Genomic DNA, 14,620 nt, shown 5'->3' with positions numbered 1-14,620 from the left:
TGTGTTTCCCTAGTGTTTTCTCTCGATACCCCCTTGTGCTCTTTGTGTTCATCCTCAAATCAATTTCCAATGCGTGAAAATTGGGCCACCATAGGGTTTGCCCCATATCATATGTTTTCACTCAAAATTTTAAGACTGTCTCACAATACTATTACTGCATCACATTCGTACAATTTTGTCTTTTTTGAAAGAAAAATAAACAAAGTCAAACTTTTAAAACATTTTGAGCACTCAATTTATTATGACAGATATATAAAAATGGCAAAATATGTTGTGTCACTACTAGCCAAACTATGCAAAAATCTTTACATCACATGAATGGTTAACGTGTGTGTGGTTCCCTTTTTTCACATCCAACACCTTAAGAAACCAATGCCTCATTTGTTTCGTAGGATTTGCATGTCACAGGAATAGGAAATGCATAGGAATAGGATGCCCAGTCTAGCTCAATCCTATGAAAAGAAAAATCCTCAGGAATAAGGAATAGAGAGCATTCGGTTTACCCCATAGGAAAAGTACAGGAATGTACTAGTCATTAGCTCATTTATTTATTACTAGGTGCTCAACTAGCCCGCTCACAGCCCGTATGCCGTTTTTCTGCAGCCGGACATGGAGGGCTGCTCGGCGCTTCACACGCTTAGGATTTTTTTCCAAGAGGTCCGACTGGATGCAATAAATCCTCTGGAATATGGTAGTTAGGAATAGAATCCTCGGGATTTTGTAATCTCAATTCCTGTAAACTGAATGATCCTTACAGGAAAAAATCCTGAGATCTAAAATCCTGTAAAAATCTTCTAAGAATCCTACAAAACGAATGAGGCCCAAAGGTTTTTCTTTCCTAGAATCTTTGCCCATACAGAAAAAGCTGCAGTCCACTTTGCTATGCCACTGAATTAAGTAAACACAGGGTGTATGAACAGTACTTGAGTAGCCACATGCCGATTTCCATTTATATTGCCAAAGTGCCACTCACGCACTATACATCATGGTCTCACTAACTTTGATCAACAACAACAATAATGTGCAAACAATATTTCATTTCTCTAAGCATATGGCCGGCCCCTTGGTCGCTGGCTAACATGGCTTTAACCCCAAAAGGAATATCCCAAAAATATAAAACTCGAAAAGGGAAGGGAAAGAAGTGTGAAAAATCTGTAGCTTTTGGAGCTAGCAGTGGCCGGAATCATGGTGGAGAACCATGCATCCTGGACACTGATTTCTTGCTGGAGGATCGAACACTACTCGTACTAACCACCTCCTCGATCGCTTAGACATAAATAAGAGTATGCATGGCTACTTGATTATTATGGTGAGACATTACATTAGTAAACCAAAAGCATGACTGGCGTGTACGTGACCTAGTTACCGTGTGATCGGCACGGTGGATTAATCAATTCCGTGCATGGTGACTTTAAACGTGCGGGACATATTGCGAGAGAATCGAAGTTTCTTTACGCAGGTGGCATCTTTTTCTCCCGTCTTCGGGGTGGCACGTAAGAATTATTCCCCGGACTATATATTTTAGGCGCGGAATAACCACCGCCGACAGAGCTGAGTGAGTCCATCGTGTCCAGTCCAGGCGAATGAAAATGCAGATGCTGCTTCCACTAGTTACCACCACGGTGCTCCTCTCGATCCCAGCATGGCAGCCGTTGGCCGCGGCGCCGGCGTGCCAGCGGAAGTGCGGCGGGGTGGACATCCCGTACCCCTTCGGCATCGGCCGCGGCTGCTTCCTGGACACGGGGGACAGGACCTTCGAGGTCACCTGCCGCAAAGCCACCGCTTCCGACGACGCCCGGCCCTTCGTCGACGGCTTCGAGGTGCTCGGCATTGACCCGGGCCGCGGCAAGATACGCATCCGCAGCCCGGTCAGCTCGTGGTGCTACGACGGCGCGAGGCGGTCCATGGGCGCGCCGGACGCGTGGTCCTTCAACTCGACAGCGCTCCGCGTCTCGGACGCGGACAACAAGCTCGCCGTCGTCGGGTGCAGCGCGCTCGCCTACATCGGGTCGCAGGACGGCGCCGTCGAGAACCGGTACGTGGTGGGGTGCCACGCCGAGTGCGCGAGCGCGGCGTCGCTGTCCGACGGCCCGTGCAACGGCACGGGATGCTGCCTCACGCCGGTGCCCCCGGGGATCAGCTCCTTCGACGTGGCCTTCGACGACGCCTACAACAACTCCGCTGTCGCCGGTTTCAGCCGGTGCAGCTACGCCGTGCTGGTGGAGGCGGCGGCGTTCGAGTTCCGGGCGACCTACGTCACCACCGGCGCGCTCGGGGACGCGGGCGGCGTTCAGCTGCCGGCGGTGCTGGACTGGGCGGTGGGCAACCAGACGTGCCGGGATGCGTTGCGGAAGAAGACGGGCGCGTACGCCTGCGCAAGTGCCAACAGCGAGTGCATCGACGCCAAGAACGGCCCGGGCTACCTCTGTAACTGCTCCAAAGGGTACCAAGGAAACCCTTACGTCATCCATGGCTGCCAAGGTTAGCTTCTCACCGGTTTTGCTGAATCTTTTGATCCATTCATTGTCTTGCGGAAATCTATGTGTTTCCCCATTGCTGTTCAGGCTCAACCTTTTCTTGGGGGCAATGTGTCGTTAGCAATAGTTTCAAAAGTAAAAAGGAAAATTATGTTTTGAAAATGCCTCGAATCATATCAATTTTGCGGCACATTACTTACTTCTTACACTAGCAAATATGACATGCGAAGTAAAGAGACAGAAAATTAAATATATTCATACATTGTAACGAGACAAACAAATTTTTGAATGCCCCAAGGCAATGTGCTTCTTTTTAGGGGTAAGACAAGGCAGTGTGCTTTGTCGTCATACTCTAGCACGCTGCACTAGAAAGCCCCCCTTTGCACCGACTTGTAATTTTGCGGACTTAAAACGTCACTGGACGTCACTCTACTCTCATCAACACATAGTGCATGTACCATACCCACACTCATGCACCCTTGTCGAAGACCCACCCATGTCATGGGTCCTCCTCGCCATGAGAACCTCTCCCTGCACATACTCATATTTACTTGTACAGATGGTGGGAATGTCTCACTCGCATCTAATGCATGCATCGTCCCCCCACAAAAATGAAAGCATAAGGAGTGTATTGTAGTTAAAAATCCCGAGTCGATACCCAAATACTCCGACTAAGTGAAAAAATGAACTAAGTTCGGTCAGATCAATTGTGTTCCAGCTAAACGGTATAAACACCAATGGACCTCACATCTTGCTAGGGATGCAAGGCAGTGCCTGAACCCGTCTCACATCTTGCTAGGTGTACACCAAACACTCACCCTGCTGCACCCTATTGGACCCACGCAGTACAGACTTTTCATGTTTCTCTCCAATTTTCGAAAGGTTCCAGAAGTTTATTCATCTAGTCTTTTCTTTTTTTCTGTGTTTTCCCTTCTTGTTTCGTTAGTTTACTTTGGTTCTTCAGTTTTGTTATTTTCCTTTTTTTAGTTCATTATTTTTCAAATAAATGAAAAGTTTGTGAAAATCAAGACCAGTTTTTAAATTCATAATATATATATATTTTTTTTAATTCATTTTTCTTATAAATTTGTGAAAAATAAATAAATTATGGAACAAAATTTAAAATTCATGGTTTTTTCAAATTTGTGTGCATTTTTAAAATTCTACAACTTTAAAGTTCGTGAATAGTTTTTATAAAATTCTAATATTTTTTAAAAATCGTGCACATTTTTTAAATTCTATAGCTTATTTTCTACTTTAAATAAATCCACGAACATTTTTTTAATTCAAGAACATATTTTAAAATCGTCGAACATTTTATAAATTCTTACAGTAGCTGGTTTCAGGGAAAAACCTACTCAAAAAGGTCGACCCAGCACACCTACAGTAGCCTGCTCCATCCCAACAAACCCGACTGACAAAACAGTTTTTTTAGAAACACATTCATACTCATAATAATTAAGGTACCCTAATTTGAATCTAAGACCCGAAAAATACAAATTAACTCCTATAACTAAAATAAAATCTCTTCGAAACACCTTCTTCACAGTATCAATCTCTACTAGAAGAAATACTTCAACACTTCAAAAAAGAGAGAAGAAATACTTGAAAGACTTTGGTAAAGATGATAATTGGACTGGAGCAACAATGTTGTCACTCTTTCACTCGCATGAACATTACCAATAATAATTTTTGAAAGTGCTTTGAGTCGTCCATTCAAAAAGATGGGAAGTCTTGATCGATGAATGTACTTGGGCTAGGGATGATCCCCTAGAAGTACAGGCATCGAATCATGATATCTTCACCATGGTGTCAATGAAAAATTTCGCCTCCACAAAGAACCAAACCAATACAAAAAGCATGGCACACCAACATAAACTCATCAGATCCGAATAAATCGGATCTGCGATGACAGGAAAACTCTCTAACCTCAAGGCACTGCATCACCCACACAGTCCGCGTTCATGAGGCTCCTGGAGAGTTCCTAATTGGCGCCTTGGGTGCCAGCTAAGACAGCTGGCTGGCACCCACGCGCAGGAGAGTATGGGCTAACCCAGCTACATTTTGTTTTAATCAGTTAACTAGCGGACCTGCTAGGATTGACTGGCGACCACGGAGAGTTGAACGTTGGATTTACAGAATAAAAAAGAAGATTTTGAAAATCCTGAAGAAAACATTTAAAAAAATCATCTAATTTGAAAGAATATTTATAAATTTGGAAAAAAAGTCCATGAATCTAAAAAAAGTTCACGATTTTAAAAAGTTTGTAATTTGGAAAAACACAAAAATGAAAGAAAATTCACGAATTTTAGAAAAGTTCACATGATTTGAAAAAGATTGTAATTTGAAAAGGTTCCATTTTTTTGGAAATTCACTCAAATTTAAGAAAAGTTCATAAAATTTGGAAAGGAAAAACAATTTTTAAAAAGTTTGTGAAATTGTGAAAAGTTCACGAATTTTATTAGAATAAAAAATGAAAAAAAGAAAGAAAGTACTCCCTCCGTTTCTAAATATAAGTTTTTTAGAGATTCCGCTATGGACTATATACGAAGCAAAATGAGTGATACGTCTGTATACATCCGTATGTAGTTTGTAGTGAAAACTCTAAAAAAAACTTATATTTAGAAACGGATGGAGTAGAAAAAAAATGAAAACTAAGACTGAAAAAAAATGAAAACTAAAAGAGAAAATGAAAAGTGAAAAGAAAATAAGAAAATTGGCAAAACCCGTACTAGGGAAAAAAATGTCAGGACAAATCATGGGGAGGTTCCCTGCAAAATCGATGAAAAAATAACATGGGGCGGTCCATTCACATACACAGTGTTGTGGAGGGGTATGTGCCGGTCTGCAATTTGCACTATAACCGACGGTTAAGAGCCAAATAGGAGTTGGGAGACTGTTGTGCATATCACGGGATAGGACGTCCGAGTGAGGCGCGGGTTGAGATCGTACAGTGCAGTACAACGGATGACATGTGGGTCCCGGATCCTAACCCGTGAGGCGCTAGGGCTATTTCTCATCCATTGCGAGACGTAAGTTGGTATCTCCTCCGGACGCAAGGAAGTGGGCCGGTCACTGTAGTGCCTCTGGCTCAATTTTTTTCCTGTGTATTTCTTATCGGTTTTCCTGTGTATTTCATTTTGTCGTTGTTAACAAATGAAAAACACGAAGTTAGGCTTTATAGTGTACACTGATCTTTAATTTGGTACGTATCTCAACAAACCAATTATTTGTCTTTGCCATGGCAGATATTAACGAGTGTGAGGAGAAGGCGTCGTATCCATGTGCCATTCGTGATTCCTGTATCAACACGATCGGAGGGTACAAATGCCCATGCCCTGCACAAAAGCGAGGCTATTCTGATGGAACATGCGAAGCGGATAAATCCATAACTAAATTGCAAGTCGCCATAGGTATGATCGACATTGTCATCTTCATCTCAATTTCATTTCATTCCAGGAAAAAAATGTCGGCACAAAACAATATTAGTATTATTTCATCAATTCGACAATAAAACCAGGAAATGATTTCTTCTTCTTCAATTTCTACAGGTTTTAGCATCGGCGTAGTTATGCTGGCACTGGGCATGAGCTGCACCTACGCCATCCAAGAGAAGCGGCGAGTCGCCGTCGTCAAGACACGGCACTTCCGGCAGCACGGCGGCCAGCTGCTGTTCGAGGAGATGAAGAAGTCCAACAAACAGGGAATGTCCTTCACGCTGTTCACCAAGCAGGAGCTGCAGGAGGCCACCGGCAACTTCGACGAGCGGCACGTGCTGGGCAAGGGCGGCAACGGCACCGTGTACCGTGGCACGCTCCAGGACGGCACGGCGGTGGCGATCAAGCGGTGCAGGATCGCCGGCGAGGACGAGCGGCAGCAGCGGGAGTTCGGCATGGAGACGCTCATCCTCTCCCAGATCAACCACAAGAACATCGTGAAGCTCTACGGGTGCTGCCTCGAGGTGGAGGTGCCCATGCTCGTCTACCAGTTCATCCCCAACGGCACCCTCTACCAGCTCATCCACGGCGGCGCCGCCGTCGTGCCGTTCGCGGTGCGTCTGCGGATCGCGCACGAGACGGCCGAGGCGCTGGCGTACCTGCACTCGATGGCATCGCCGCCGATCATCCACGGCGACGTCAAGTCCCCCAACATCCTCCTCGACGAGAACTACGGCGCCAAGGTGTCCGACTTCGGGGCGTCGTCGCTGGCACCGGCGCCGACGGACGAGGCGCACCTGGTGACGTTCGTGCAGGGGACGTGCGGGTACCTGGACCCGGAGTACATGCAGACGTGCCGGCTGACGGAGAAGAGCGACGTGTACAGCTTCGGCGTGGTGCTCCTGGAGCTGCTCACGTCGCGGAAGGCGCTGAACCTCGCCGCCCCCGACGACGAGAAGAGCGTCGTCGCGAGCTTCCTGACGGCGGCGAGGGACGGCAGGCTGGACGGCCTGCTGGACGCGCGGATCAAGAGCGAGGTGAGGGCGGAGACGCTGGAGCAGGTGGCCAAGCTCGCGAAGCTGTGCCTGGAGATGTCCGGCGAGAGAAGGCCCTCCATGCGAGAGGTCGCCGAGGAGCTTGACGGGATCAGGAAGGCGTCGTCACAGAACCCATGCTTACTAGGTGAGGGTGAAGAAGCTCTGTCAGGCTACTCTGTTGTGGATATGTGTGACTGGTGAGAATGATCAGACAGACCTACTCCTTAATTTGCTGGATGGATTTGGACGCGATGGGGTTGGAGATTCTTGATTAGATCACCAAACATGCACTGCTCAGTTTGACTGAGATGTACATTGCGTGGTAGCTTACTTACTAGTATTAGGATTAGTAAAGCAGGTTTGACAAATGCACAGCACAGTGATAACGACATAATTTTTTTTCTATGATGAACAACTGGACTGTGTGCATATCTCCGTTGTTTCTTGTGAGAATATTTCAGATTAACCACCGAGTATCATCAATGTGTCCAAAAAAATGAACATCATCTATGACCGAGAGAAAACGAAGCCGGGGCGTGTTCAGAAGCGGGAGGCGTGCGTCGCACAGCAGAGGGGAAGGACACGGCCACACGGGCTTGCTCCAATGACGACTAATAGCCGTGGCGGCGGCCGACGGCGATCGCCCGGACGAAGCACGCGGAGGCACCGACGGAGAGTGCCGCGAATGCCGGCGGCACGATGATGTCGGCGCAGGTCCGGCCGGCCATCCTCGCCGGCACGCAGACGTGGTCCCCTCCGCCGTCGAGCGGCACGCGCACCGACCCGGCCGCGCACCCGCCGCCGGCCAGCGCCCACACGAACGCGGCCTCCGGTGCGAACGACGCCACCGACACGGCCAGCGCCAGCGCGCCGGCCCACGCCGCGGCGTGGCGCGCCGCCGGGCCCCAGCACGGCCACCACCACCGCTCCCCGGCCCCCACCAGCAGCGCCCCCACGAGCGGATGCATCGGTCGAGGGAGGGCTCGAGATCGCTCGCTCGGCTCGACCTTGATTTTCTTGGCCTCCCTGCAGAGGATCGAGTCGAGTTGGAGCCGCCGCGCAACTGGCGTTGCGAGTTGCGAGCCGTCCGTGCGGCGCGCGGGGTGGTGGTTATGTACGCAGCGCGGAGGCGAGTGAAGCGGCTGCGTCGCGCGTCGTGGGGGACGGACGGAGGTAGGGGCAGATAGAATGGAGAGGTTATACGTTACGCATACGTGGCCGTTGAGTAGGTGAGCGGAGGGAAGAGGGGCCGCGGGGTTTCTAAACCGGCCTTGTTGAAACGAGAGGTCGGTCCAAGGAGACGTGTTGGGTGCGTAAATTGCCCTGCGCCCGCGCTATCTAGGTGTCGTGTTTTTCTTTTTTTCTTGATCGAGCGGTTTGAAATCATGGGCTAAGATGTGGAGCGTTGATGTACCATCGAAAGTTAAAATGTTATACATCCTAAAAAAAAAATGTTACCGTGGCGGCTCTCTCGTAAGTCCATCCCGACTTCTGATCTTCTTTGTTCCGCAACTCCGCCGGCGAGTCCGGTCCGAGGTTGCGGAGCGAATGCAAGCGTCGTAGACGAAGTAGTCGAATACGCAAAAGTAGATGAACACAAGGAAGTACGAAGGAGACTATCTTTATTAATCAATGATCAGGGGTTACAATGATTGCTCATCGTCTCTTTATATAGGGGTAAAGGGTCAAGGGATAAGTACCCACTTAACGTAAAGTGTGGAAACGGGAGGGGCTAGCCCGTGCGATACGCACGCGGCCGCCGCCACCCCTCGAGGGGGCCCAGTTTCCCAACACTCCCCCTTGGGTAATTATCCGTATATCCATGCCTCGAAACTCCGAAAAACCCAGTGGGAAAAAATATGGAAAAAGAGCACACAGTATACGTTGTTGTATTGCACGAATTGCCTCGTCAAAAACCTCGTGTGAGAAACATCAGGAAAACTCACTCAAGGGAAAAAGAGTACAATCCACTCAACCATCAAGTTGAGTACTCGATCATCAGGATCGAGATTTTAACGACGAGTTTGTGAAGTTTCTCCCCCTGAACCTTGCATCTCTCTAAGTCTCATCATACTGATTCCACGCACACACCTCTCTAAGGTTGACGCCAGTAATGATTTAGTGAACATATCAGCAGATTGTCACAGGACTTAGTATGCAAAACTCTCACCTCGTTCAACTGTTGCAGCTCATGTGCATAGAAGAACTTGGGACTAATATGCTTTGTGAGGTTACTCTTCACATAACCCAACTGGACTTGTGCAACACAAGCAGCATTATCTTCATAGATAATGGTAGGGGTTTGTACGGTGTTCAGCCCACATATCTGCTGAATGTGGCCGATCATCCGCCAAAGCGATACACACTCTTTTGACGCTTCGAATAGTGCCATGATTTCCGAGTGGTTCGTGGAAGTCGACACAAGAGTTTGCTTGGACGATTTTTAGGAAAACGCAGTTCCACCACAAAGGAAAACATATCCAGTCTGCGATTTGCAATCATGCGGGTCCGATAGGTACCCAGCATCGGCATAGCCTATAATAGATAGGTCTTGATTTCTTTTATAAAACAGACCAAGATCTTCGGTCCCTTGCAGGTAACGGAAGACGTCCTTGACACCTTTCCAATGTCTCTTGGTAGGTTCAGAACTGTACCTAGCAAGCAAACTGACGGCGAACGCAATGTCTGGCCGTGTACAATTTGCGAGGTACATGAGTGCTCCAACTGCACTCAGGTAAGGAACCTCTGGTCCCAGAGTTTCCTCCCCCTCTTCCTTTGGCCTGAACGGGTCCTTGTCTGGCTGTAAAGATCTTCCAACCATCGGGGTCTTAGAAGGATATGCCTTATCAAATCCAAATCTTTCCAACACCTTCTGGGTGTAGGCCGACTGGTGCACTAGAATCCCGTCAGGGGAATGTTCAAGTTGCAGACCTAGACAGAACTTGGTTTTACCCAAATCCTTCATCTCGAATTCCGACATCAGGTAGGAACTCGCTTCCTCAATATCCTCAGGCGTACCGATTATGTTTAAATCGTCCACGTACACCGAGATTATACAGAATCCATCTTGGGATCGCCGTATAAAAACACATGGGCAATCTTTATTGCTCGTGTAGCCCTTCTGATGAAGGAAATCACTTAAGCGATTGTACCACATTCTACCAGACTGTCTGAGTCCGTACAGTGCCTTTTGAAGTTGAACACTGTATAGACTCCTGTTTGCTCTATCATGGTTCAGAACAGGGATACCTTCTGGAACCTTCATGTATATTTTCGAATCCAAGTTACCATACAGGTAAGCAGTGACAACATCCATTAGTTTCATTTTCAAGCCCATGTTTACTGCCATCGAGATCAAGTATCTAAAGGTAACTCCATCCATGACTGGGGAATAAGTCTCCTCAAAATCGACACCTTGTCGTTGAGTGAACCCTTGAGCGACGAGCCTTGCTTTGTACCATACTACGTTATTATTTTCATCTCTCTTTTGAACAAAAACCCACCTATGGCCAACAGGGCGAATGTGGGAAGGAGTTCGACAAACTGGTCCGAACACTTTCCTTTTGTTGAGAGATAATAATTCGGCAGTAATTGCCTGCTGCCAATCTTTCCAATCCGACCTTTTCTTGCAATCAGCGAGCGTGTTAGGCTCAGGGTCAAGATCTATGATTGAGGCAATTTTCGTAGCAAATTTAATGTCGACAATCACCGTTGCTCGGTTCAGGGACTCCCCCGTATAAATATAATTTATGGCCATTTCGTCATGGAGCGCATCCGGCGCAAACACTTGCTCTACCAAATTTCCCATTATGGGAGGAAGGTCCTTTGGATTTCCCGCGCCGATGTGTGCGCACACATCTCCGCTGGGTGTTTCCCCTATGGGAAAGTTTAAGTCCGGAATTTCGTGCATGGAATTTTCCGTACTTGTGCCAGGTCTCGACTGGCTCCCCGTTTCACTTTGGGGTACTTTGGCGACAGGCTGTAATAAATCTCTCTTATCCTTTTTCGTCGGGCGTCCCCAAGTACTTGGGATTTGAGAAGCCGGATCTCTCGTCCTTTTAGGCCTTTGGACGGGAGCGGGTATGCCATCATTTTTCTTCGGTATTTCAACCCTTTCCGGTGCATTGTGCGCGTGCACATGCGATTTTGTCACAGTCTTTAAGTCGCTAAAGTGGTCAGGCAGTTGATTTGCTAATGACTGCAAATCTATTATCTTTCGGACTTCTCTCTCAGTCTCAGCAGTGCGCGGGTCATGAGCGTGGATTCCCGTGGCTTGCCACGTGATTTCTCGACTTTTAGCATCAAGGGGTTGATTCTCTCCCCCTAAAGTCGGGAAAAAATCCTCGTCAAAAATGCAATCAGCAAAACAACCCGTGTGACAGTCACCTGTCATGGGGTCCAGATACCTGATTATGGACACAGTCTCATAACCAACGTATATCCCCGACTTACGGAGCGGGCCCATCACCGATCGCTGAGGTGGTGGTATTGGTACATATACCTGGCAACCGAACCTACGAAGGTGGGAAATTTTCGGTGCCGACCCTTGCGCAAGCTGAACAGGAGAGTGGATGCTGTAGGCCGACGGTCTAAAGTTGATGAGATTGGCCGCGTGTAACACCGCGTGGCCCCAACACGTAGTTGGTAAATTACAACCCTGAAGGAGCGGTCGGGCAATGAATTTAATTCTTTTAATCAATGCCTCGGCAAGTCCATTTTGTGTATGAACATGCGGTACCGAGTGCTCAACTTTGATTCCCATTGCCATGCAATAATCATCGAACGCCTTTGAAGTAAATTCTCCGGCGTTGTCCATTCGAATAGACTTTATACGATAATTAGGGAAATTATTCCTCATTTGTATGATCTGAGAGATCAACTTTGCAAAGGCATGGTTCCGTGTTGATAGCAGGCAAACATTGGACCATTTAGAGGAAGCATCAATGAGCACCATGAAGTACTGAAACGGCCCGTTGAGGGGCTGAATTGGACCGCATATGTCCCCTTGGATACGTTCCAAGAACGCGGGGATTTCATCCCTCACCTTGAGGGGCGATGGCCTAATGACTAACTTCCCCGTGGCGTATGCGGAGCATATGAAATCATCGGGATTCGGGAAGTTATTCACGTTAACATTATGACCATGCGAGTTGTTAATTATATTTCTCATCATCCTAAGTCTGGGGTGGCCTAACCTATCGTGCCAGAGGCAGAAGAGTTCAGAGCTTCTAAAAACAGTCTTGAGGGTAGTGTACACGGGCGGTGCTACTATCTTAGTGTAGTATAGCCCTGTGTCAAACGAAGGAAGCCTTTCGATAACGTGTTTACCACTTGCATCCCGCTTTGTGATGAGTAGGCACTCCTTGCCGTTTTCATCATCGGTCTCAATATGGAAACCATTAGCGCGGATGTCTCTAAAGCTCAAAAGAGTACGAGTCGACTCCGGGTACAACAACGCATCATTAATGATCAAAGTTGTTCCCATAGGAAGTATAATAGTGGCTCGTCCGGAGCCAACTATATGCGAACCGCAGCGGCGATTGTCATAATACTTCCCGAAGATTTTTTAATAGACTCAAAGTACTTAGTTTCTCGTAAAATGGTATGTGTGGTGGCGCTATCGGCAAGGCACGTTTCCTCCATTCGGGCGCCACACGCGTTCTAAATATGACATCTAATTAATGTATGAGGAAGAAACTACATTAAAAATAAATGCACACATCTCAGAACATAACATACTATCATGTATAAATAATGGAATAAATGAATGAAATAAATGTCATCCAATCGCCAAAGTAAAGAATAAGTTTATGCTCTCATAGAGCTTACAACCAAATCGAATTTATTGTATCAAATCACGGAATCATGATGACCAACGAGGTATGCTAAGTAGACTCGGTAAAGAAGCCATTGACTTCAGCCGCAATCTCCATACTAGTGAGTTGATCCTCCTTAGAAATCATCTTGGAGGCAGCATCAACATCTAGTTGCTCAGCACCGCCGAGGCGACCATGTGGTCAACCTCCATGGCAACGTGGGCGTCATTAGAGACCGCCAAAGCCGTCGCGATGGGAACCACGGGGGTCACCTCTATGGGCGCAGCAGGGGGCGTAGAGATCATCACGGGTGCCGCCATGGGCGCCGGTGGTGCTCCCTCCTGAACCAAGGCGAGGTGCGTCTCACGCGCCTTCCGAGCCTTATATGCATCAACGACCTCCTGTGGTGCGCGGCACTGGCGGGAGAAATGCTCCACCGAGCCACACCGAAAGCAGCCCTGAGGCCTCTGACCCCCCTTGCCTGGCTTTTGCTTCTTAGCCAAGGCGGGGGCTGAGGGCTCTTCTTCTTGCCCTTGCGGCCCCTCTTCTTCTATTGAGGCTTGCGGACTTTGAGAGCATTCACCTCCTGACGAGAACCCCCCCCAAGTGGTTGCATGACAAAGTTCTTTTTCAGAACCTCGTCCTGCGCCTCTGCCACCTGGAGGACGTCAATCAACTTTGAATACCTCATGTAGTTTCCCTGGTGGTAGTTCCGTGAGGACTGGACCGCATCAGGGTGGAAAGTGGATATGGTTTTCTCAACCTTCTGGGTGTCGGTAATCTCAGTACCACACAACCGAAGAGTCGTACAAATCCGGTGCAGAGCCGAATTGTACTCCCCAACCGTCTTGAAGTCCGCAAACTTCAGACGGATCCACTCTGCCTCTGCATGTGGCTTCACAGTGTACTTCAGCCGCTCATACCGCTGCTTAAGAGCGGTCCAAGGGCCAGAAGCACTCCGCTCAGCCATATACTCGTCTTTCAGAGTAGGTGACAGGTGATGACGGAGAAAATGCAGAGCCTGCGCATTCTCAGTTTCAAACTTGGGATCAGTGGGGGCCAGCTGGGTCCCCTTACCGATCGCCCTCGGGAGGGTTTTGCCCTGGAGAAAGATCTCGCAGTCCGACGACCATGACAGGTAGTTCAGCCTTGTCTCGGCCAACTCAGCAAACTCCTTGTTGACAATTCCGGCCATCTGCGATTTATGCAAAAATCATGAGATTACAACAGGTAATCTTTTGCACAAATGGGATGTTGATAAACTTATTCAATAAAAATGACGTTCCATTATTTAAAACATGTTATTATATGATTTACTTAGTGATTAAGAGTGCTAAACAGTTAATCTACAGTAGTAAAAACATACAATAAAATCATGTTACAAAAGATAGCGTGTTAAGCGCGTCTAGTACGTGAGAACTAGCCCAAAAATTGAATTCCCGAGACATTTTAAAGCCAAAATACGCATTTTTCAGCGAAAACAGACAGTTTCAAGGGCTTCTACGCGAAATATTACAGCAGGAATATAATATGCGTGAAAACAAAAAACTGCAGGGGTTAAAATGCAAAGAACCGCGCGCGCGCGCTCTCCGGCTCGGTCCGGTTCGGCTGCAGGCTGAAAATGGGCCGCCAGCCACCTCTCTCTCCCTTTTTGTTTTTCTTTATGGAGAAGGGAAACGGCCTGGTCCACAGCAGCCCGCTGGGCCGGCCTGCTCAGGGCTGCGCTAGGGTTTCCCAAGCGCCCGAGCGGCGGCGGCGGCACGCACACACGCACGCACGACGCGGCCAGGGCTGGCCAGTGCACGTACTCGCGGCGGTGGCGGCCACGCACGCACGCAGGGCGCGACCGGGGC

At 48.1% G+C, this 14,620-nt stretch overlaps 3 protein-coding genes across 3 annotated transcripts; 1 reads left to right on the top strand and 2 right to left on the bottom strand.

Annotated features, from left to right (window-relative positions):
* Positions 1–1,574: 1,574 nt before the first annotated feature.
* On the top strand, positions 1,575–7,261 carry LOC109740076 (putative wall-associated receptor kinase-like 16). Its single transcript, XM_020299108.4, has 3 exons — positions 1,575–2,481; positions 5,726–5,890; positions 6,029–7,261. The coding sequence occupies exons 1-3, from the start codon at positions 1,584–1,586 to the stop codon at positions 7,150–7,152; spliced, it is 2,187 nt and encodes a 728-aa protein (XP_020154697.3). The 5' UTR covers positions 1,575–1,583; the 3' UTR covers positions 7,153–7,261.
* A 113-nt stretch (positions 7,262–7,374) lies between these two features.
* On the bottom strand, positions 7,375–9,043 carry LOC109740077 (uncharacterized). The gene has a single exon (XM_020299110.2). It carries the CDS (start codon positions 7,917–7,919, stop codon positions 7,563–7,565), a length of 357 nt encoding a protein of 118 aa, XP_020154699.1. The 5' UTR covers positions 7,920–9,043; the 3' UTR covers positions 7,375–7,562.
* A 4,274-nt stretch (positions 9,044–13,317) lies between these two features.
* On the bottom strand, positions 13,318–13,962 carry LOC109740075 (uncharacterized). Its single transcript, XM_020299107.1, has one exon. It carries the CDS (start codon positions 13,960–13,962, stop codon positions 13,318–13,320), a length of 645 nt encoding a protein of 214 aa, XP_020154696.1.
* Positions 13,963–14,620: the final 658 nt, after the last annotated feature.

Source organism: Aegilops tauschii, chromosome 5 (assembly GCF_002575655.3).
Source record: "Aegilops tauschii subsp. strangulata cultivar AL8/78 chromosome 5, Aet v6.0, whole genome shotgun sequence".
NCBI classification, from domain to species: domain Eukaryota; kingdom Viridiplantae; phylum Streptophyta; class Magnoliopsida; order Poales; family Poaceae; genus Aegilops; species Aegilops tauschii.
This window is presented reverse-complemented; position numbering and strand designations above follow the sequence as displayed.

Coding starts and splice junctions, on each gene's coding strand:
- LOC109740076 (XM_020299108.4), top strand. CDS start 1,584: ATGAAAATGCAGATGCTGCTTCCACTAGTTACCACCACGGTGCTCCTC. Junction 2,482..5,725: donor CGTCATCCATGGCTGCCAAG/GTTAGCTTCTCA, acceptor TTGCCATGGCAG/ATATTAACGAGTGTGAGGAG. Junction 5,891..6,028: donor TAAATTGCAAGTCGCCATAG/GTATGATCGACA, acceptor CAATTTCTACAG/GTTTTAGCATCGGCGTAGTT.
- LOC109740077 (XM_020299110.2), bottom strand. CDS start 7,919: ATGCATCCGCTCGTGGGGGCGCTGCTGGTGGGGGCCGGGGAGCGGTGG.
- LOC109740075 (XM_020299107.1), bottom strand. CDS start 13,962: ATGGCCGGAATTGTCAACAAGGAGTTTGCTGAGTTGGCCGAGACAAGG.